The sequence below is a fragment of the Protopterus annectens genome, chromosome 3.part1 (assembly GCF_019279795.1).
Source record: "Protopterus annectens isolate FY-2018-M chromosome 3.part1, PAN1.0, whole genome shotgun sequence".
Taxonomy (NCBI): Eukaryota; Metazoa; Chordata; order Ceratodontiformes; family Protopteridae; genus Protopterus; species Protopterus annectens.
The window spans coordinates 852635494-852657725 of record NC_056732.1 but is presented as its reverse complement, the minus strand read 5'-3'; the positions used below and the strand labels follow the sequence as shown (position 1 = coordinate 852657725).

The following is a 22232-nucleotide window of genomic DNA, read 5'->3' as shown; positions in this document are numbered from 1 at the left end:
TGGATCCTCATCCTTCCTTATCCCAGGTAGGGTAAGTTTTGGGCATGTACCCATAAGTTGTGTAAGTCCAACTTACCTGTAACAGTAGATGTTTGAATTTCACACTGCCTCAGTGGCTCAACCCACCTCCCATTCCCATTTTATATATAGTTCAGCTGTATCCAACCTTGTTGTGCTGTTGGTTGGCTTTAGTTATTTGTGTTGTTGGTTTTTGTCTGTGAATTTGTTGGTTTCTGGCAATTCATGCTACTGGTCCTTCTTGGTTCTTCCTACTTATCACTAAAACCTGAACAACTAACTTTCTGTGGTGGAATTATGTTTCCCCTAATGGGAGGAGCTTAGCCAATCCTCTATCACAGCGAGTCAGAGGAGAGCATTCTGAGCTCTGGAAAGCTACCAGTGTGGGTTTGTGCATACACAGAACCCATATGTCACTGAAGCAGTATGAAATTTGAACATCTGCTGTTACTAGTAAGTAGGACAGGAAAATTAGTACTTTTCTTCCTCTGACTGGCATGTACAGCAAGCCAGCAGGGGTACAGAACACACCCCGTAAGTGATTCTACCAATAGTAGACATTTTTAAAGATATCTTTTTGAACTGGCAAACCCAAATGCAATAAGCAGTATGACAAGGAAGGCTGACAAGATCTTTTGAGCTAGGAGAGAGATTTTTCTGTGGGCAGACACCTGTTCTGATCAAACTGTGACATCATTAACAGTGAAGTAGAGCCCTACTCCTCAGACTCAAGAAATACACCACCTGACTGTAAAGTCCAGGGTTTTGAAATGCTTTGCTATAAGGGTATTCCTGTCTGCCTTGATAACAGAGCTGAATTAGCAGTGCTGTGTACTACTCTTTTAGAGTGCTTTGCTTGACAATGTCTGTGAGAGTACAGGAAACTTAACAAGTACAGAGTAAAAAAGTGCTTTAAGGCTCAGATGGTCATAGTATCATCTGTTCACTAATCATTTGTATAGCCTGTGATTTGGTATATACCAAAAATCATGTTGTAAGATCCTGCATAAGTGGGACTCTGATTTTCAGGAATGTACTGGCCTATTTTATTTTTTACTCTTCCTTCAGAGAGCTGATGCTGTTTGGACCTTGTATTCATTATCAGTTCAAAGTCATAAGGGAAAAGGGCCAGTTTCTCATTGTTATGGAACTTTCATTCCTCAAAAGGCTTATTGCAGGTCCTATGACAGATAAAATTATTCCTGTTATAAACAGTAGCAGTGGCAAACAGCTGGATCTTAGACCAGTTCTGAATCATCAGGCCAGAGGCTGAGGCCACTGATTTAGGAATTAAGATCCTTGGCACTTCTGTTGAGCTAGAAGGACCCATACACAGAGCCCTCCTTATCATTCCTGACTCCCATTCCATCCATCTTTTATTTCTAGAGGAACATCAGAGAAATAAAATCTTTTCATTCTGTGAAGTGATTAGCAATCATAGAAGATGAATTTTTGGGAGATAGTGATAAGGGATTATGTATTAAATATCTTTTGCCTCACCAAGCTCCACTTTCATTTTTGGCAACCCTTTCTCCATTGTAAAAGGTGGCTGTCCATCTAGAGGTTGAAAACATCTTTCAAAGACAGGCCATCCCGCACACTCTTTAGTCTTGTTAGAAATGAGTCATTACTCCAGGTCTTTACAATGATAGGAAAAATCAGGGGTCTAAGCTCAGTTTTGGACCTCATCTAGCTAAACCTGTTTCTTCCAACCATCCATTTTTATAAACTGTTCATCCTGTTAAAGGTCATGATGACAGCAAGCTGAATGAGATGGACCAGACCTTCTTATTGCCACCTCTTCCTATGGGATTCCCTGAGTGTTCCTAGACAATACTTTTTGGTCAGGGTCTTCACTGTGTCTTTATTCAAGTGGACCATACCTTGTATATTTTCCATATCCTCACTAAGTGCCCAGTTCACCTTAGCTGGCTCCTGCCAACCAGGGGGAGCACTGACTGTACTCAAAGATCTTTAATACTTGCCAAAAGTCTTCATTCAGTCATGGAGAATAAGCCTAACAACCCAGTAAAGGAACCTCATTTGTTATTTGTGTCAACAATCTTATTTTTTCAGTCATTTTGCAAAGCTATTGATCATAAGTATGAGTGTGAGGGTGGTGAGATTGAATGACTGGTAAACTGAGACCTTCACCTCCTGTCTCAGTACCACTGGCAGTTTTGTGCAATGCTTACAGAATTGCATCTGTGCCATACATTGGTCTGTTTTCTCCTGATCCTATCCACCATCACTTGTGAATAAGATTTTAAGGTAAATGGGGACTCTGCAGGATGGTTGCACACTAATCAATAGCTTAACTTCAGCTTTCCCACTGTGAAAAAAGAAACTGAAAGACAAGGGCCAGGAACTATGTTACTTTTAGTAAATTCAGTTACTGGCTAGTAAATACAATGCCAGGGATACCAGCAATGTAGAAACTAAGAGATCCTGAAAGAAAATCAACTAGAAAAGGTGAATAGAAAATACTGACTGGGGAGAATCCTGCAGCTTTCAGCAAAAACTAGTTCAAGCTCCAGCTTTAGTGCAAGACATTGCCTTTCAGTAATCTAGAAGAAAAAAAATAATTCAAGTGTGCTCCAAGCTGATTAAAGGAGAACTGCACCAACAGACTCCAAAAACATGTTTATTTCATCATGGTTTGGTGTTTCCTACATTTTAACACCACTCCGGGACTACTTACAGGTTTTTAAATATTTTTATATGTAATTTCTGAGTCTGACCACATGAGGTCTAGCATCTTGAAATAATACTGATTGTTTACTCTGTCTCTAGATATCCCATAATGCAGTGCTTGTCTTTAAAAAAAGTAATATCATACAGGCCTCTTTCTTCCTAAAGCTCCTGTCACTACATTGATTGTGGATGCATACACTGCTATCTTTCAGTCAGTTTTAAGTAACATTTCATGCCGTTCAATGACTACTTAAAACACAAACAGTGCAAATGCCGCAGAACAGATTTTCAAAGTGCTTTTTACTGCTGCCTCTTTTTAGAATGGTTAAACTGCAGTCTTTTGTGAAGCCTGACTTGTACTACTTTGACTCATCTCCCATTCCCCTTCACACCTAACTTCCCTAGCTGTCAAAGTGCTAAGGGTAATTTGACCTGTTACCTGCTGTGATTGACAACTCACAGCAGGAGACCTGACTCATATACAGTTTCCTTGTTCTAGCCTTTACTTTCTGTATGGGTAGTGGAAGGACCAGGAAGCTGTGACATCCCAGCATGGGTGGTTTTTAGGATGGTCGTGGTGATGTCAGTTTGGGGAGGGAATTGGCCATAAAACTACCTGTATTCAGTGGCCTTGATGACATCAATGAATTGGAGACTGCAGCAAGGTGAGATAATTTTTTTTTGAAAGTGAAACCACCACAGTACAGTAAGGTACTGTTTTAGTGGAGAGAATCAGTTGATTTAAAATATTTTAAATGCTGTATTGTTGTTAATTCATAGTAGGGACAGTAACTAGAGAGAAAAAGGACAGGGAAGTTGAGTATTTAGTAATATAATCCTGTTGTCTTTTAAATTAAACAAAACACTGAAGGAGTATGTCAACTCATATAACAAAAAGCTGGAAAAATGGAAGACGTTTAAACAGATATCCAGATCACCTGATAAAACTACAAAAATTAGAGGTCAAAAATGAAGAAAAGTCTGGCTAAGTATGAGACTGTTCAAGAAGAAATGTTTCAAAAAATAGTAGAATTAGAGGACAGGGCACATAGGGAAAATATGAGATTTTCTGCTGTACCAGAGAAACTAGAAGAAGCAGACTGTATTAATTTTATGAAGGTACAAATAAGCAGCTGGACTGGTATTCCACAGTGGGAGCTGTTAATTGCATGAGCACACTGTGTATATGCTACACACATGGACGTGAGAAAGCAGCCAAGACCAGCATTAGTAAAGATGCAAACCTACCAACAGAAAGAGCTGATCCGGACATAACTGTGGCAAAAGGGCAGTTTATTAAAAGTTGGAGATGGTAGAATGCTTGTGGAGAATGATTATTCACTGTACACCAGGCAGAAGAGAAACAAATTTATTGCAGCAATCAGGGAATGTTGAGGGGCAGATGTGAGATTCAAGCTGTTGTATCCAGCTGTCTACAGATTTTTTTTTCCCTGGAGGATCAAAGCGATTTTTTGATGCAGAACAGGTTAAGGAGGAAATACAAAATGTTGTCCAACAAAAATTGAGCCATCAAGCAGAAGGGGACTATACTTATTCTTCTGATAATAAAGCACATAGAGAGAGACTTTTCCAGTGAAACCTTTTCTGTTGTTCCAAAGGAAAATGGTTGAGAGAGACAGAAAAGCACAGGGGTTGACTAGAAGGATCAGGAGTATATGAGAATTGAATCAGAGTCTGGAGGTGAGAGATGGAGGTGAACAGGAAGAAGAGTAGCAGCACAGCAGCTGGTCAATAAATGTGAGACTGCAAACCATCAATCGCATTTGTGAAATAAAACTCTATAAGAAAAAGTGGAAAGAGCGGACTTTTGCTGACTTTGTTAAACTTGTGGGGAACTGAGAGGCATTTGCCTCACTTTCTGTCATTAATATTTGAAAGAACACTGAAGGGAGTGGATGAGGATAGAAAAAGGTAACTAAGTAAAACAATTTCTGTTCTTAACATTATTTCAATGAAACTTTTCATGATATAAATTGCATTTTTTATAGTAAAGCATTTTTAGTTGTTCTTGTATGTGATGAAGATAGTAAACAAATCTTTTTTCTTTCTTTTTTACTGTTAAGAAATGTAAGCATTACAATGCAAAAAGAGAACAAAGGCTAGACAAAAACATGTTTAATAGGCTGTAATCTTGGGTTGTTGAGGTGGGTGATAGGATGCAAAAGTACACAGATCATAATATATGTAGAGCTGATAGAGTTTCTCTTACTTTTCATAGGTGAATGTCTGAACTAAGACCATTGACTTAAGCTAATAACAAGTTTTAAGTGGAAACAAATAAATAAGGAAACATTGCATATAATGAAAAGTTTCCTTCTGCAATAAATGTTTCAGCTTGTCTTTAATAGCCTGCAGCTTAGGACTAAATTTTTTCTCTTACATTTCCACGGAGATAAGCTGATTATGTGGCAATAAAAAAAAGTTAAAGCAGTGTTTCTTCAAGGCTAAAAGTTAATGTTTTCTGAATACATTCAAGTTGTTTTTTTACATCTAGGAGGAGAAAAAAGACAAAAAAAAAGAACAGACACCAGTTAGTGTATGTAAAAGGAAAGGCAATAACATGTGTCTTAGCATGGATAACCTTAACTTTAGGGTAGTTAAGGCTTATGTCTGCAGCTGTGTGTTTGAAACAATTGTTCCTGTTAGGAGGGTTAAACTTCATTATTTGAAGATGTACATATTTCTGTGTGTATTAAGTTAACAGATTATGGGGGTGTTCAAGGGGTGTGTTTGTTTTTCTTTTTTTTTGTTTGAGGGTTTTCATTAAAACAAAAGTCTTGTAAAATGTGACATAGGTTCCAATGTTGATGATAAGAAATGCATGTGTAAATGATCAACCTGCCAGAAATTAGTGGGTACATGTATCATAAAAGCTGGAAATAGATATTTTTAAAAAGCTGTCATATATAATAGATGGAAACAATGATTTCTTATCATAATGGTGACACTTTCCATATTATCCTGAAATATAAATGGTGTCATGGGTATAGACAAAAAGGAAATAATATTTATATTAAGAAATGCAAAGTGCAAATAGCAATACTACAGGAGACACATTTGGAAGGAACTGAGCATGTAAATTTGATAAAGAAAGGTTTTCAGGATTATATGCAGCAGAATATCAAGTTTAAAGGAAAAGAGGAGTATATACATCAATTGCTAGAGAAGCTCCAGTGATAGAAGAAAAAAGACAATAATTGGAGGTTTGTGGTAGTAAGGAGTTACTGGAAAGGAATAAGGATTATACTGGCATGTATTTATATTCCACCTAAAACTGCTATTATGTAGTTTAACATTTGGGAAGAAATAATCAGCTTTTAGCAGGGAATATTTATTATGGATGAGATCTGGAAATTGATTTGCAAAAATGAGGATATATCTTGGGGGAGGATAGAAAGGAATATAACAAAAGAAGATAGATTTCTGAAGAAATTTATGAAAATATTTGGTATGGAAGAAGTGAATTCAATAGTAGGAACTATTTACATATTATCCAATGACCCCCCCCCCATTAATATTCTAAAATGTGCACGCTGATTGGTCAGCATGCCCATTGTAAATCAGACTTATACTGATGGAAAAAGGTCCGGTCGCCCGGACTTTTTCCATTAGTATAAGTCTTTTTTTTTTGTATGTGTTGAACAGCAATGGAGAACTGAAGAGCTCCGTTGCTGTTATCTCGATATGTTAAATGCATTTAACATAGTGAGATAGCTTAAAAAAAGCAATGGAGATCTTCCTTTCCCCAAGGAATTGTTTCCTTGCTGGGCCCTACATGTGCATGATCAGTATAGTTGTGTGTTTTGCAATTACTACATAATGGATAGTGGATCATCTTGAATTAAAAAAATGCCTTCACATTTAAAATGTACTTATAGCCCCCCCAAAACAAAAAAAAAAAGAAAACAAATCACACACACATATCACAAAATCACAACAAATCAAGTATTTGTTACAAAGTACTTTTATTTAAAATTTCTTATAAGCTAAGAACAGTATAAAACATACAAAGAGGAATGCTTTAGCTTTTTCAGCAAATTAAATCAGTTACTATATTTCATATTTAACATACACATCTTCCATAGTTTTACCTTATTTTCTAAGATAAATTACTAATGTTTTTATCTAAAAGCAGTTACGGTGCTTGCTTATAAATATTTCTTATGCTTTTACTCTTCTTTTTTGAAATAGCACCTTGCATAACTCACATTATTTCTTTACTTCATGGGCTACGAAACCAGTACAACAAATGTGCAGCATCCTTTAGTTGTGTGGAATAAAAAAAAATAAAAAAATAACATCAAAAACAGAAAAAAGAATATTTACAGGCAAATCTTCCAGTAATCAGCCACTGCTGTGTGAAAATAAACAGGAATTGTATCACTAGTGCAACACCAGACAACAGAGTAAAACATTTCACAGTGATACATTCCAGTATTCGCAAATGTGTGCTTAATCATTATATAATTTACTCAAGTATGGTAAAAGATGAATTAAGCCATTTTATAACTGCAGTAATACTCCACCCAGTAAACATTATTCAGAAATAACCTTCCAGAGGTTAAGATGTTTCTCTTGTCTCATCGTACCTCCAGGTGGGCCATTATATCCCAGTAATATCCTCCCTGTTATGCATTACTATTTACTTACTGCATACACCAAGGAGTGGCTAATGCACAACTATTTGTCTTTATATTCCTGAGCTGTGTATAAAAAATCAAAATGTGCTGTGGAGTGGTGAATTATACTTATAAAATGGTTCTAAGAAGAAGACAGCAATTAAACCAAAAGTTTACCATTGATTTTATAAAGACTTGATATATGTATTCAGATGACCTCTGTCATTTAGCTTTTCCATACCACCACTTATACAAATAATCCTGTAGCCCCAGTAAGGCATACAGAAACACTGAACTAAAACATTTTGTAGGAAACAATTTTTTAATTATTTTTGGAAAGTTCTTTGTTATACAGACACACACACAAAATAATAGGCCTTTAGCAGAGACAAATAAAACAGTTTAAAAATCAAGTATAAATGAAACTGGTGATGTAAATAAAGTATTGCTTATTCTTCATGGACAGGTGATGGATCACATTCTTTGCCTGATTGTGTTTTTCTGTCATCAGGTTTCATGGCAGGAAACAGTAGTACCTCCTGAAAATAAATTAAACAGCACATTTATATTTCTGTGGATCTATCCTGTGTACTATTTACCTTTGGTGGTAGAAAAACAGGAGTCATCTACATTACTACAAAGGTATTAATGTTGTAGAATCAATTATTTGCTATTATCAGTCATTTTTCAAGGATCTTTTTTACTGGTATAGTAACAAATGATGCTTTAAAGGTTACCTGCATACATGCTGACTTACAGCAAAGTTTGTCCGCATCTCTTCATACCTCTTTTACAGTAATGTTTGTCTGCATCTCCACACTACTTTTACAGCAAAGTTTGCCTGCATTTCTAAACACCACTTTTACAGTAATGATTGTTTGCAACTCTTCACACTACTTTTACAGCAAAGTGTTGTCTGCATCTCTAAACACCATTTTTACAGTGTTTGTCTGCATCTCTTCACACTACTTTTACAGCAAAGTTTGTCTGCATCTCTAAATACAATTTTTTACAGTAAGTTTGTCTGCATCTCTTCACACTACTTTTACAGCAAAGTTTGTCTGCATCTCTAAATACAATTTTTACAGTAAGTTTGTCTGCATCTCTTCACACTACTTTTATGGTAAAGTTTGTCTGCATCTCTTCATACCATTTTTACAGCGAAGTTTGGCTGCATCTTTTCACACTTTTACAGCGATGCACCATCTCTTCTGCACATGCGGAATGAAAATATACACTCTTAACCTTTGATCTTGCATATTATGTGTGTGTGTGTGTGTGTGTGTGTGTGTGTGTGTGTGTGTGTGTGTGTGTGTGTGTGTGTGTGTGTGCTGTATGGTAATGGACAGAAACATCTATTTGTTCACACTTAACTAACATTTTGATTAAGAGATCATTCTCTGGGAATTGTCTTGATTTCTTTTCACTGAAGATCTAAGAAAGAGACTGTTTCAGCTGCTTACCCATAGTGCATATGGTGAAGTGGATACATGCCTGAAATTTTTAAACTAGAGTTGAATTGGATATTGCTGTAGGGTACAACATTGAAGTTGGTGCTGGTTCAAAACATACTGTAACAGCTAAAAAGATAATACAGCATCAAGGCTCAGCTGAATAAAGAAGAAAGTTGAGTTCGTGTGAAGTATATTAAAACATAAAATGTAGATTCACCAAAATTTTCAGAGGGACAAAACATGAAATAGAACATATCACAAAAGACTGTTGAAGGTTCAGGGTAATCTATAATTTCAGTTAGGCTTTATTTGTATGCCTATAAACCTAGACATGTTACAGTAATTAAATGAGGCAAAAAATATGACACCTTAACATACAAAATCAATAGATATGACTTAGAGGATCGCAGGGCTGCTCAGCATTTAAATGGATCTCAAAAGCCTTATGGAATGGATACTGCTTAAAACCCTGAAGCTAAGTACAGATATGTGCATTCATTAGGTTTGTAGTGTAAAAGGGAAAATACCTGAGCAGAGAAAACTAAAGAGTAAACCTGGAGCTTTCCAGCAGTTCCTAGACAGCCAAGAAGTGTGCCCAAGAAAGCTAATAGACTACCAAATTTTCCTTTAAATAGGATGGAACATTGTTATGTAGAGCTTTAAACACTATCTAAGAACTTTAAAGTAATTCTATTTGGGCATGGTACCAGTAAAGTGGAAACAAAAATAGGTATAGTGTGACTATACCGTGAAGCCTCATCAGACATTTTGCTGTAGAATTCTGCTTGTGTTGTGAATTTTTGAGCTCAGGTATATGGATTGCAGTAGTCCTCTCTAGAGAAAAGCAAAGGTCTGCACATCCATTGATAAGTGCTGAGTGGTATAAAGTGCTTACAACAGATGATGTTCTCAGTTGGTGTCATCAATACCAGACAGCAGCTGACATGTAGTCCTGGAATGACAGATGGACAATGATCATTCTGAGATGAAGCAATTGGTCTGTGATCTACCGAGGTGACAAGTGTAGAAGCTCTGGAGAGCTTGTAGCTTGAAATGCCATGCCATGGCAATATTCTTAGTATACAACTTTGTACAGGAATTTTGGTTTAGATGGAAAGTGAGAAATAAAATTTTGAAGATATGTGACAACAGACTACAACATCCACTAAGAAGGTAAGTCTAAAGGAATATTGGTTTAACTGTCAGGTAGTAAATAATAATACCTGTTTATTAACCAGGTAGGGCAAAATAAACCACAATGTCACTGCCAGCTTCATAACACTGTTCACTGTAGCTTAGTAACAGAGATATGACAAAGTGATGTTGAGCAACTACAAAAAGAGAAAGAAAGAGAAAGAAGAAAGAAAGAATACATTAATGTTCCTTTTCTTTTTTGTTCAGATATTTGGTTATGTTCTACTACAGCTCTTACATATTGCCACATAGAAGTCTGTCCACCGTTTAACGGGAAATTTGGAAATCTGAGCAGGAAGTAGTCTGCAGACCAAAAATTACAACAGGCAAATAGCAACTGAAAATGTCTCAAGAATTCTATAAAGTCTTATAGAGCAATGCATGATGTATGGAACTGATGTGTACATATCATAAGTGCATTGTGCAGGAGCAGAGAGAGCGACAGGAGATCCTGTCTTTACTTAGTTTGGGCTGGGCTTACCCAGGATATGAGGGCAGGTTATTGCTTCCCTAGTTATTAAAAGTAGTCAACACTTAAAATATATTATAAGAGGGAGATTATTTCAGACGTCATATAATGAACTGCGGACCACAAGAGAAAGCAGGGAGTGAAAAGTAGATTGAGTTGTACAAGCCTGAATACGTTTAAAAATATGCATGGGACTGCTTTGAACTGGGGTTGGCACAACACATTGGGAAACTAATTGCTGACTCTGCTTTTATTGTTTTGTGGGTGGAGAGAGGGTAAACACATTTGTTGAACACTGTTCTGCTTTGTTTACCCAAACAATAAAGGTTCTTCATTTGGGCAAAATGTGGATTTTATATAAATATATATATTTATATATATATATATATATATATATATATATATATATACACACACACACACACATATATATATATATATATATAGAGAGAGAGAGAGAGATGGGGGGTAAATTAATTTGTAGAATATTTTCTGCTTTGCTTACCCAGTCAAGCCATAAAGTTTATTTGTGTAAAATATTGAACCCTTTTGAGTTCAAAGTAAATTATTAGTATGATCAAATTCCAAGAGATTCGTGCATCCCTAATGGTGAGCTGAGGACATTATAGTTAACAGGAGAGTGACAAAGCTTGTTGAGTGTTGCTCTGAGCACATGCAGCAGATTATCATTACAGTGATAAGCAGTATTCAGTCATACCAGGTCTTTGTGTACAGCTGCATTACATATCACACATCAATGCAGGATAGATGGAAGGAAGTAACACCTGCTGTGTAACATCTGATTTAAAGCTCATGGTAAGAAAGCCAGGAGGCATGGTTCTCTTCTTTTGGCCAGCCTTTGAAATTGCAAAGTAGGTGTGTATAGACAAGGTTGATCCTCCAAGGTACTGAGATTTTAAAACGCTGCTACCATTTTAGTGGTAAAGCCAGTAGATATGAAAAGGGTCAATATCTTGAAATTATCTTTTCTGATGTCTTTGTAGAGGAGACCGTTACTGCTTTGGTAGACTTGAGGTTCTAGGCCACTATTCAACAACTATTGCTCGAGTAAGAATTTTCATTGATGCTTTAAGTCTGAGATATAAGATAAGTAAAATGTATTATATTATGTCAAGCTTTATGTTTCCAAAACACAAATGATCTGGGAGGTTAACACTGAATAACTCCTTGCTGAGTATTAAACCTCTGAATAGTTTAACTTCAGCCGAATTATGAAGATAAATGTTTGTACTCCTTGTTAAAGAGTAGGTGTTTGTAGAAATGAGAGAGCCTTCTGAGCTGTTAAAACTGAAGAAGACTCATTTATAATGTCTTTCAGAGGCAGTTAATTACAAATATTGAGAGGTGCAGAGGGAAAAATTCACACTTTTAATCAAACATTGACAGAAAGCAGTAAATCCATGCACAACTCCCACCCCCTTTCATGTATTATACCTATAGCAGCATTTGCATACTGAAGCAATCTGGACTTTCTGTATACCTTTTCTGTCAGATAAACCCTAAAAAGGCAAGGGACCTAGCACTAAGAGTTACAGAAATCACCGTTATTTAATAGGCATCAAATGTTATATCAGCTCATTTAATACACATACTAAACCCATAATCATCTTACACTTTTTCTGTCTAGTCAGAGCACGGCCACTGTAACTGAGGCAAACAAAAGTCAATTTCAGTGTGACTTTCACTAGATAAGGGTCTGAAAATGGCATTTTATAAGAATGATGTTACTCCTCAGCCATATGTCTGATAACGTCTCTAGGGTTCAGTGTTAGTTATGGGATTATATTGACACTAATTAATATCTTACATATTTTCCTACTAGGTATAAATAAAAGTAAATCTACACAAAATTAATATGGTAGACCAAGCCTAGATATGCATACTGTGGATGGGGTTGAAAAATGTAACTACTCCCTACATAGATGTACATGATACTGCTGGTCACCCCCGATGGCTATCTAAATCATGGTACCTGATCAATCCTCACTTTCCTCGTGTGTGATGATTACTCATATGTGCTAACCCCAACCTTGTTGCTGCTCCTAACCCCCAACCCTACACATTACCTTACTGAAAACCCTTTCCCTAACAATACCACTAACTTAGCAAATTAGGTTTGAAGAGTTTTTTGGTTTTGGTTTTCCTTTTTTTGTTCTTTTTGACTGATCACAAGAAGAGAACATTTGTTCTTTTGTGAGTATGTTAGTTTCAGTCTTTTTTTTTCAATATTCATGAGTTTCTGTGTTCAGAAATGAATGTAATACACATCTGTATCTTTGCATGTTGAGTTAAACAAATTGATTCTTAATATATTTAAGTGATTTATACAGGAGCGGCCTTAGGTCAACTGGTGCCCTAGGCAAAAGGGCTCCACGGTGCCCCCCACCATACCACCTGGTGTCCCCATCCTGGTCTACCTACATCAAATAAATACTGGAAAAGCGCCCCTACTAGAGCAGCGCCCTAGGCGGCTGCCTAGTTGGCCTATGCCTAAGGCCGGCTATATGATGAAGACAAAGGGGGCATGTGCCCTGGACGCAGCCTGCTAGAGGGCGGAATCTGAATGCTGTTCCTTCCAGTACAGAAAGCAAATTGTTTGTGCTGTTGCTGGTAGGGAGGGGCATGTTTGGAAGGGCTGCTGCTGATAGGGAGGAGGTGTGTGCTTCAGACTTCCATGAACTGTCTGTCAGAGCATTTCTTTTTTTCACTCTTCACTATGGGTGCTTGTTCAGGGACTGGCACATGGTGCTGGGTGAGCCAGCTATGTCTCTGATGAAGAGGATATTAATAATTTACTTGTGATGTGCAGCTATACGGTTTCCTTTTCTGGAGGACAATTTGATTATAAAATGATTTTAGAAATGTTTTATATACTCTAAATACTGTTTTTTTCCTTTGAGTTTGTAATGTGTACAAGGCATGTAGTGTGTACTGGGCACAGAGTATATTCTAGAAATGTTAGCATCTGGTTTTATAATCCAGTGCTACAGAGTGTTTGCAATCTCACATCATCAGAACCATATTAAGAAGGGGGGGTCTTAAACGGTAATGACATGGTGCTTACACTTCTGTGGCATGTACCTGCCTGTGCACTGCTATGGAAGGTTGAACACTAAATGATTTTGCATGGGGTAAAGTATGTTGGGCCATGCCATAGATGGGGCTTTGGCAGTTATCCTTTAAACATTATTTTTAAAAAATCTGAGGCTGCTTTACTAGTATCAAGCTCTGGGGCTTGCATGTGGCATAAATCACAGTTGTTCACTTTACTTGATGAAGTAGCATTCTTTGAATTTGAAAATGTTTTCAAATTGAAGTCACCCACCAACTAATTATCACCTCCATAAAGTGCTATAGTCTCAGAGTAGGTTATATTCAGATTTCCAATCACTGCCAATAGAGATAATGTAAATATGTGGCACATGCAGTGGGAATATTGCATACCTTGGTATGGCTTTTTCCAGGCATTCTATACCCACAAATGAGTTCCAAGACAACTGGAGGTTAGAAACATACAAAAGGTTATAATAAAACAAAGTTAAATAAATGGGTTAGGGGTCATCTGGTAGTGTAACCTGATGAACAGCACTTTCCTTAAATGAGATCTTATTGCAAGCAACTTTTTGTGTATACAGCATGCAGTGGGCATAATAGTAAGATGTTTCTTACTTACAGAAGTAGCTCTCCCCACAGAACACCTACTCCATTTGGAAATTTTACACTTTTGGTATGCCTCAGGTCTCCAGTTGAGAATATCATATCAGGACATAAACCCCTTAAGATGCACGCACCCTCTCCTTTCCCCAGAATGGCAGAACCAACTTCTGCCAGTATCCCTTCTCCCTACAGCTGCTGTAGTAACTGGTCCACTAAACAGACACAGGCTGGCAAGGTTATACTCCAGGTTTAGTGTTTAGCTCTCTACATTACAAAGTAGGCCTTCAGTTTTTATGGGGAACCTACATTCAGTTCTGACCACTGGCATATTTTATGTATGTATATATTTATTTAGTTAGTTAATTTATTTTATTTTGCATTTGTTCACTGGGTAGTCAGACTGGGAAAAGGAAACCCCCCTTTCCTGTGGAGACCATGGGAGAAAAGCTCCTCCTATTCATTTTCACATTCATCCCTTCATCTGTTCTGTACCTGGACCAGGTTGTACGTACTTTTTCAGTAATTGTGCTTAAACAGCAAACTGGCATTTGGATGAATATAAGTCTTGTAATCTGTCAGTGTACTGTTTTTTCCCAATGAATTCCTCTGAAATCGGCAGTTTTATAGCTCTGCTGCATTCTGCAGGAAGTGCAAGTAGCCCACTGGTTTGTAGCTGGAGAAGAGGTACTATTCTGTATGTAGTTTTCTGAATTTGCAAAACTCTTTAAACTGATGTCTGTTAAGATATTTAAGGGGATGGTTCTGTTGCTAGGAAGTAATCGTTATTAGAGAATGGGCAAACCATACCTTGGCAACCTGATTGGAAAACGAATGTTCTCCAGCAGGATGTTAATGTACAGGTAATGCCCGCTGAAAAAATAGTTCTCTACTTTACAGCAGCATATTAAGGTGCAGTGAAGCTCAGACAATAAGGAAGCCAATGGTCGCCATTATTTTACACTCAAAAAGGTGCACTTTTGCTGTTTAGCAAGCATATAATTGAAATAAATAGTGAATGTTTTAAAAAAATAAAAGTGTGTTTGTCTGTATATGTGAGTGTATGTGTGCATGCGAATTAGAGTGAGATTGATTAAACCATTATTTAATGCTTGCTAAGCAGAGTTTTTGCTGTTTAATGATTATAAAATAAAAGTAAGTTATTATTAAAAAAAAGAAAATTGTGTGTGTGTGTGTGTGTGTGTGTGTGTGTGTGTGTGTGTGTGTGTGTGTGTGTGTGTGTGTGTCTGTGAGAGAGAGAGTGTATGTTGACATTAAATAATTACCAGACATATTTTGGACATAAAATACTTCCTCCAACAACATTTACATATACTACACTAAGTCTGAAGCATTAGGCAGAGGACTATTTTACATGTACAAAAATGTAAAAAAAAATGTGTGTGTGTGTATATATATATATTTATTTTATTTTATATATGGATATATATGGATTCCATACACTAGATCGAAGGTTCACTACTTCAAAATAGTGTATGGAATGCACACTGCAGCGAAAGTGCACTTAATCGAAAGTGCACCTACTCGAAGTTCAGTACAATGAACCGGCATTGTACTGAACTTCTGTGCAGTACTCACGGACCTTAGGGTTAGGGCACGGGTCATGGTAAAGGGATAGCCCATAGGGCTATCCCCTTTCCATGACCCGTGCCCTAACCCTAAGGTCTGTGACGACTGCAGCACAGTGAAGGACATAGCAATGTCCTCCACTATGGTGCGATAGTCATGAACCTTAGGGTTAGGGCATGGGTTAGGGTAAGGGGATAGCTTTACTAACTATCCCCTTACCCATCCGTGCCCTAACCCTAAGGTATCGCACCATAGTGGAGGACATAGCTTGTTTTTTGATGTCCTCCACTGTGCTGCGGTACTTTCGGTGAAGTGCACTTTCGCGGAAGTTCACTTTCATTAAAGTGAACTTTCGCATAATTGAGGCTTCCTATTACAAGTTCGAAGTTGTGAACTTTCGTTCTTGTAATAGGAATCCATATATATATATATATATATATATATATATATATATATATATATATATATATATATATATAAATCTGATGCAATTTAATCAGTAATCCATTCTCTAAGTGCAATAATGCCCTCCAGGGTGTGTGTTACTGTGTAAATAATGCCGTACCAGCTGTGTACAGGCCCTCGGCCTGTGGTGTTGGGCCTCAGAACATCCCTGGGCATGTGTTATTTACACAGTAGCACACACACTGTTGGGCATTTTTGCTTGCTTAGCAACCAGTAGGTACTCCTTGCAATACAGTGACCCACAAAAATCAATGAATCAGTCTATTCTTCTGTTGGGTATTCTCACATTTGAATTTGAGCAGTTCTGCATTGTTTTTCATTGGTTTGACACAGCAAATATTTTTCTATTTATTTCAGATTCATTCATGCTTATTTAAGTTTTCACCTGTCATTCTTCCGTCATTTTCAGTTGTGTCTGCTATCTCATGGTTTTCTTCTGTTTTCTTCTCTGTCTGTATAGAAAGTGGTATTCACTTGCTTTTTGGTTGGAAAGTCTCATGGTGGGGAGTTTCCTGATGGTGACTGGTGCCTGCTTCTCCTGTAGTAGTGGTATTTTATCTGTCTCATTGGGTCCTGGATGCTGTGGTTGGGTATCCTATTTCACCCATCTAGCCTTGTTTTGGCCCTCTAACTCAGTTAGAATAAACACAAGTACTCAGTTCTCTTTATGGAAGTCATGGTGGTACAGCGGTAGCATTGTTGCCTCACAGCAAGAGGTTCTCCTGTTCGATTCTCGGCTGGAGTGCCTTCTGTGTGGAGTCTGCATGTCCTCCCCGTGTTCGAGTGGCCTCCGAAAGACATGTGTGAATGGGTGTGCCTTCGCTGAAGGTTGGGCATTGGGCTGGCAACTCGGCACCATAAAAATCAACTGCCAACCATTAGCGGACCGGGAGTTCTGCTGTGGGGACCCCTAACCGGGAAAAGACAAACAAACTCAGTTCTCTTTATGAATGAAAAAACTTTTTATTGGCAGATGAGCACTGGTTAGTTTTTTCTGTACTGTCACATTTGTGGACCTGGGGATGACACAAATCACTGCAGGTCACTAAATATTGTTTGTTTAGGAAGATTCACCCACAGAGGTCATAAATCTAATGTAAGTCGATGTTGCACATACTGAAGGTAGTGCACAGACTGGTACTGCTTTTTCTAGGCATATAAATAATATATGTAGGCAAGGATATATTCAACAAGGCTGACTTTGCTTTATAGATAAGCAACTATTCTGTATAAAAAAAAATCATGTCTACTTAAAAAGATATACTAAAATAAACTGACCAGTTGGTCATTTTTTTAAAGTCTTTACATTTGAACTTCAATGGGGATCCCAAGAGAGAACAAATGAATTGTCAGAGGACCAGTGGATGAAAATCACATAATCTTGTTCATATATAGCTCACAAAACTTTGATTTCTGGATTTTCTTTTCTGATTTCATCCTGACATGTGACTGTTCACACTCGCATGCTGAACCAGAAATGGAACATTCATGCATTCCTATGGATGAAAATAACTCCAAGACCTATTGTGAGCCTTCTCTGATTCAGATGGTGTTTGGATGTTGGCTGTTCTGTTAAGAAAGTCATGGTCATAAGCTATGGCTCTCATATGACTTCTAAACATACCTTTCAACCTCTTAGTCCAAGAAATCTGAACAGAGTCTGACAAAATGGGAGGATAAAGGCCCCAAATGGGGACAGATTTTAAATATTTCTCTTATAAACTTAGAAAGTTGCAAGAGTTAGAGTTTGTGTTAATTTACATTTTCTGAAGGATTTGAAGTCTGAAACTCAAATTCATGTCTATTTATTGACGTAAGTCCTCAGATCATCCCAGTGATTTTCCAGAAAATCACAAATTTTATGAGAAACAGACCAAAAATATGAGGCAAAAATCTGGATATTCTCCAAAAAGCTGGACAGTTAAGAGGTATGCCTCTAAACTGCTTCTTTAACTTTTAGAATATTAGTAGTACTAGATGTTTTGGGGAAAGTAACAAGCTTGTAACAGGGCACATGATTCAGTACTGTATTAAACTACTTTTGTCTTTTGTGGCTTGCTGCCTTTATGTTAGGTCTTTTTATTTGTCTTATTGTAATGCAACCCTAACAATTTTAACATTGTAAATATTCAGTGACTCCCATATCAGATTCATTCTTCATAAAATAAACACACACACACACACACACACACACACACACACACACACACACACACACACTACTGAGCAGGTCAAAAAACAGTATAATTGAGTACTGTTTGTAAGTCAACCTGTCTTCCTTTTCCTGCTGAAATACCTTAGTGATGTCATCAAAGTTGGTAAGCAATCACATTCCAAAGTTATACTGTTATAGTTATGCAGGTATACAAATTTGGTAGGAGTACATTGGTGCTGCGGTAGAGTTGCCGCCTCACAGTAAGACGCTGTCCGGTTCGATTTTCAGCTAGAGCGTCTTCTCCGTGGAGACATGCGTAAATGAGCGTACCTTCATTGAAGGTTGTGCATCAGGCCTGGCAAGCCGGTATGTAAAAATCAACTGCCAATCATTAGCGGACCAGAGTTCTGCTGTGGTGACCCCTAACTGGGAAAAGCCGAAAGACACAAACAAACATTGGGGTACATTTTCATACTGACCTTAGAGATCGTTTGTTCATTTGTGCCCCCTGTTGCATGGTAATCTTCAACTGCCTATCAATCAAATGACTAATTCGTTCCCTTTTACCTGAGAGCATGGGTTGGCCAGGAGGGACCATCAGTCAGGCAGCCATCTTGGATGGTTACAGGGTTTTTTGTTTTGCAGCCCTACTTCCCCATATACACTTGGTTTAATTTCTCCACGTTTTTTTGGGTTTCTAGTACCATGATAGAAATGGACCCCATTCTTCTGTCAGGGTATGATTAAAGTTCATGAAATTAGTAATGTTTCAGACTTTGATGTTAGCAAAAAGTGCTCTTCTCAGCACCTACAATGTGCCCAGAACTGACTCCTTCTATTATTCATACAGACTTGCGTATATTCATAGCTTATCTTAGTATGATTATAAATTCTATTTTATGAGACCCTTTGCTCCTACTGTCTGGGTATCCTTCCACATTGCCCTCATTTCTGTCTGAAAATCCTGGTATTTTATTACTTTCTGCTTCTCTGTGCATAAGACACTGTAGTCACTGAGTGTAGCAATTTCAATAATCAGTGCTATTTTTGTCTTCTTTTCATGGACTATTATATTTGGCTTTCTCACTTCTATTTTTTGAACTGTTGGCGATGGGTGATCCCATGCGATATACATGTCTGCATTCTCTGTAATGCTTTGTGGCTTATGTTTCCAATCTTTCTCAGCTACTTCAGTACTGTAGTGTTTGTGCAGTCTCCAATGCAAGGGCCGTGATGCATTATTGTGCCTTTCAGTACATAGACCTTCCGACATTAATGTATCATACCCAGCAGCAAGATGTGTGACTGTTTCCAGTTCTTTTTACAGAACCTGCATTTGCCAATATTAACCTTTTATCTTTTGGTTTAAATTCACCTCTCCATAACCATTCCTGCATCAGATCCTGATCAACACGGGGTTGTTGCAGGAGTTTTATGTACTTGCAATTATGTGTAGGCCTTTTTACAATTCTCGCCTTCTCATCTAATCCTTCTCCTTCTATTCTTAATTTTGTTTTTTGGTACATTCAGTTGCTGCCTGATTTTTGTCTACTTCTGGTTTGATTTCCATTCCCACTTGACACTGATATGCTTTTACTAATCTAAGCAGGGAAGTCATCTTAGACTTGTTCTCTTCATGTTATAAAACTTTCACTATGTTTGGATTTGGTGAGGTCAGCAGATATGCATGCAGTCCTACAATTGCAGATCTATACATGTAATTCATTTTGAGGAGACCCATACCTCCTTCCGAACAAGGAATATATAATTTTTGGTATACAGTGATTTTTATATATCATTTGAGAAGCGTGAAGCATTTTTTTTGTTTTCCTGTCCATCTGATCCAATACCTTTTGGATCCAGTCAGTCACTCTAAAACTGTAAATTAGAACAGGAAGAACAAATTGGTTTATAGCTTGGACTTTGTTCTTAGATGTCAGGGCTGTTTTCAATATTAATTGTAGCCTTCTAAAACGTTCCTTACTGAGTTTTGTTCGCATTTGTTCATGTTTTAATGTCGATCCTTCATCAGTTCCAAATGTTTATAGACTGCCTCCTGCTCATTTTCCTTTATATCACATTCCTGTCACAGACTGATATTTTCTTAGTGTTGCAGCTTTCCTGCTTTAAATGTTCCTTTTGCACATTTATCAAGAACAAATTGCATTCTTATATCATCTGAGAAAGTTTTGACCACTTCTATTAATGCTTTCAGCTCCTCATCTAATGAACTATACAGTTTTAAATCATCCTCAAAAAGAAGATGAGAGATCTTTACACATTGTTTTCTGGGAGACAAATTGTAACCATAACCTAATCTGTTAAGTAGCTGTCCTTCATTATGGCATAACTGCAAAGTGGTTTGCCACTGTTTCATGGTCACCATAATGAAATTATCAATGTAGGGTGTATCTTTTACATCTTTAAGCATTCCTTTATCTATGAATGTAATATGCTGTCAAAGGCTTTTTGTAATCTGCCTGTGCCATACTTAGACTCTTCCCCTTTTGACAATTCACCATTATGACTTTATTTAACAACAAATGATCCTTTGTTACATACAACTTTCTTTTGTTACTCTTTTTGTTCTGTTGCCATGATTGAGTTTTCTTCTAAATGACTATAAACTCTGTCGGCACCTATGTCTCTAATGGACATAGGCAACCTGCAAATGGTTCATCTTACAGGTCCCTGCTTATAAATGTTTCAGCTCCCAAGCCCCTTACACTTATCAAGGGTACCAGAACATGTCGGGGATTTGGGATACATGGCTAGACGTAAAAAGGCCCTTGAAGTCATTAGCGTAGTAAACAACTATGAACCTATTAATTTAATTCCAGTATATAGTTTATACATTGTCAGAAGGCAAGTTTTTGGTCTATAGTTTGTAGGATAACTTGCAGGTTCTCTCTTAAGAAGTATTAGTTTTTCTGCTGTTAACCAGGTTGGTGTATGTTTGGAGTGCGCATATAAGTAGTTCTTACTCATGGCTAAAGCATCATGTAAATATGTTAATACTTTTAGTCAGAGGTTAGGTATTGTATCTTGGCCTGCGATGTTCCATTTAGGAGCGTTTCTTAATTTTGTTTTCATTTCTTTGGCCATTACTTCATCCCATTTCATATCCTGTATATTTGAACTTGTTACTGTTTCTTTTACTTCTTATATCCATTCAGCATCTGTTTTATGTTCCACAGGGTCTTCATAGACATTTGTGCAATATGTGTCTGTTTCTTTTTTTTTTTAGTTGGTGTTTTAATTCCTTTTCCTTTGTTTACCAATTATCTGTAACATTTTGTGGGGTCATCATTGAATTACTTATTTTGTACTTTTCCTTTATATTTATCTGCATGTCTTCTAAGTTTTTCTGCCTGTGCTGATATTTTTAGTTTATTATTTGCAATAGTGTATGATAGATCCTGGTCTACTCTAATAATGTGCATTGCTTTTATCACATCTATCTTTCTAAGTACTTTTGCTGATCTGTTCCCTCTTCTATACTCTTCTAACAGTGACACTTCTTGCCTTAATTGCTTTATAGTTTTCTCTATTTGATACTTCCATGATAGCATTTGATTTCTTCCCTTCCTTTCACTTATTGCTCAACACTTTTATGGTAAGACTTTGGGGGTAATTCAGTAAAAAATATCCAGCACAAAGGAAAGATGAAAAAATATATTAGAAATTTAATGTGGCAAATCCCATGAATACAATAAAAGCAAACCGGTTTTGGCTAGAAAGTTATAGCCTTCTTCAGTGCAACAAAAAATATTTATTGGGGCAAACCCTTACAGCTGCTTATATATATCTCACTTGATTGAAATAGTCCATCAATTCATTCAAACCAGAACTAACTTAACTCATTCAAGCCTGGTTTA

The 22232-nt window shown here is 37.1% G+C and overlaps 1 protein-coding gene across 1 annotated transcript in view; it reads right to left on the bottom strand.

Moving 5' to 3' along the window:
* Positions 1 to 6857: 6857 nt before the first annotated feature.
* The window catches only part of LOC122798301 (lysine--tRNA ligase-like), a 394521-nt gene continuing 379146 nt past the window's right edge, over positions 6858 to 22232 (bottom strand). Inside the window, exon 14 of the mRNA XM_044067128.1 lies at positions 6858 to 7891. Within this exon, the coding sequence (XP_043923063.1) occupies positions 7802 to 7891 (90 nt within the window). The 3' untranslated portion in view covers positions 6858 to 7801. The remainder of the gene's footprint in view (positions 7892 to 22232) is intronic.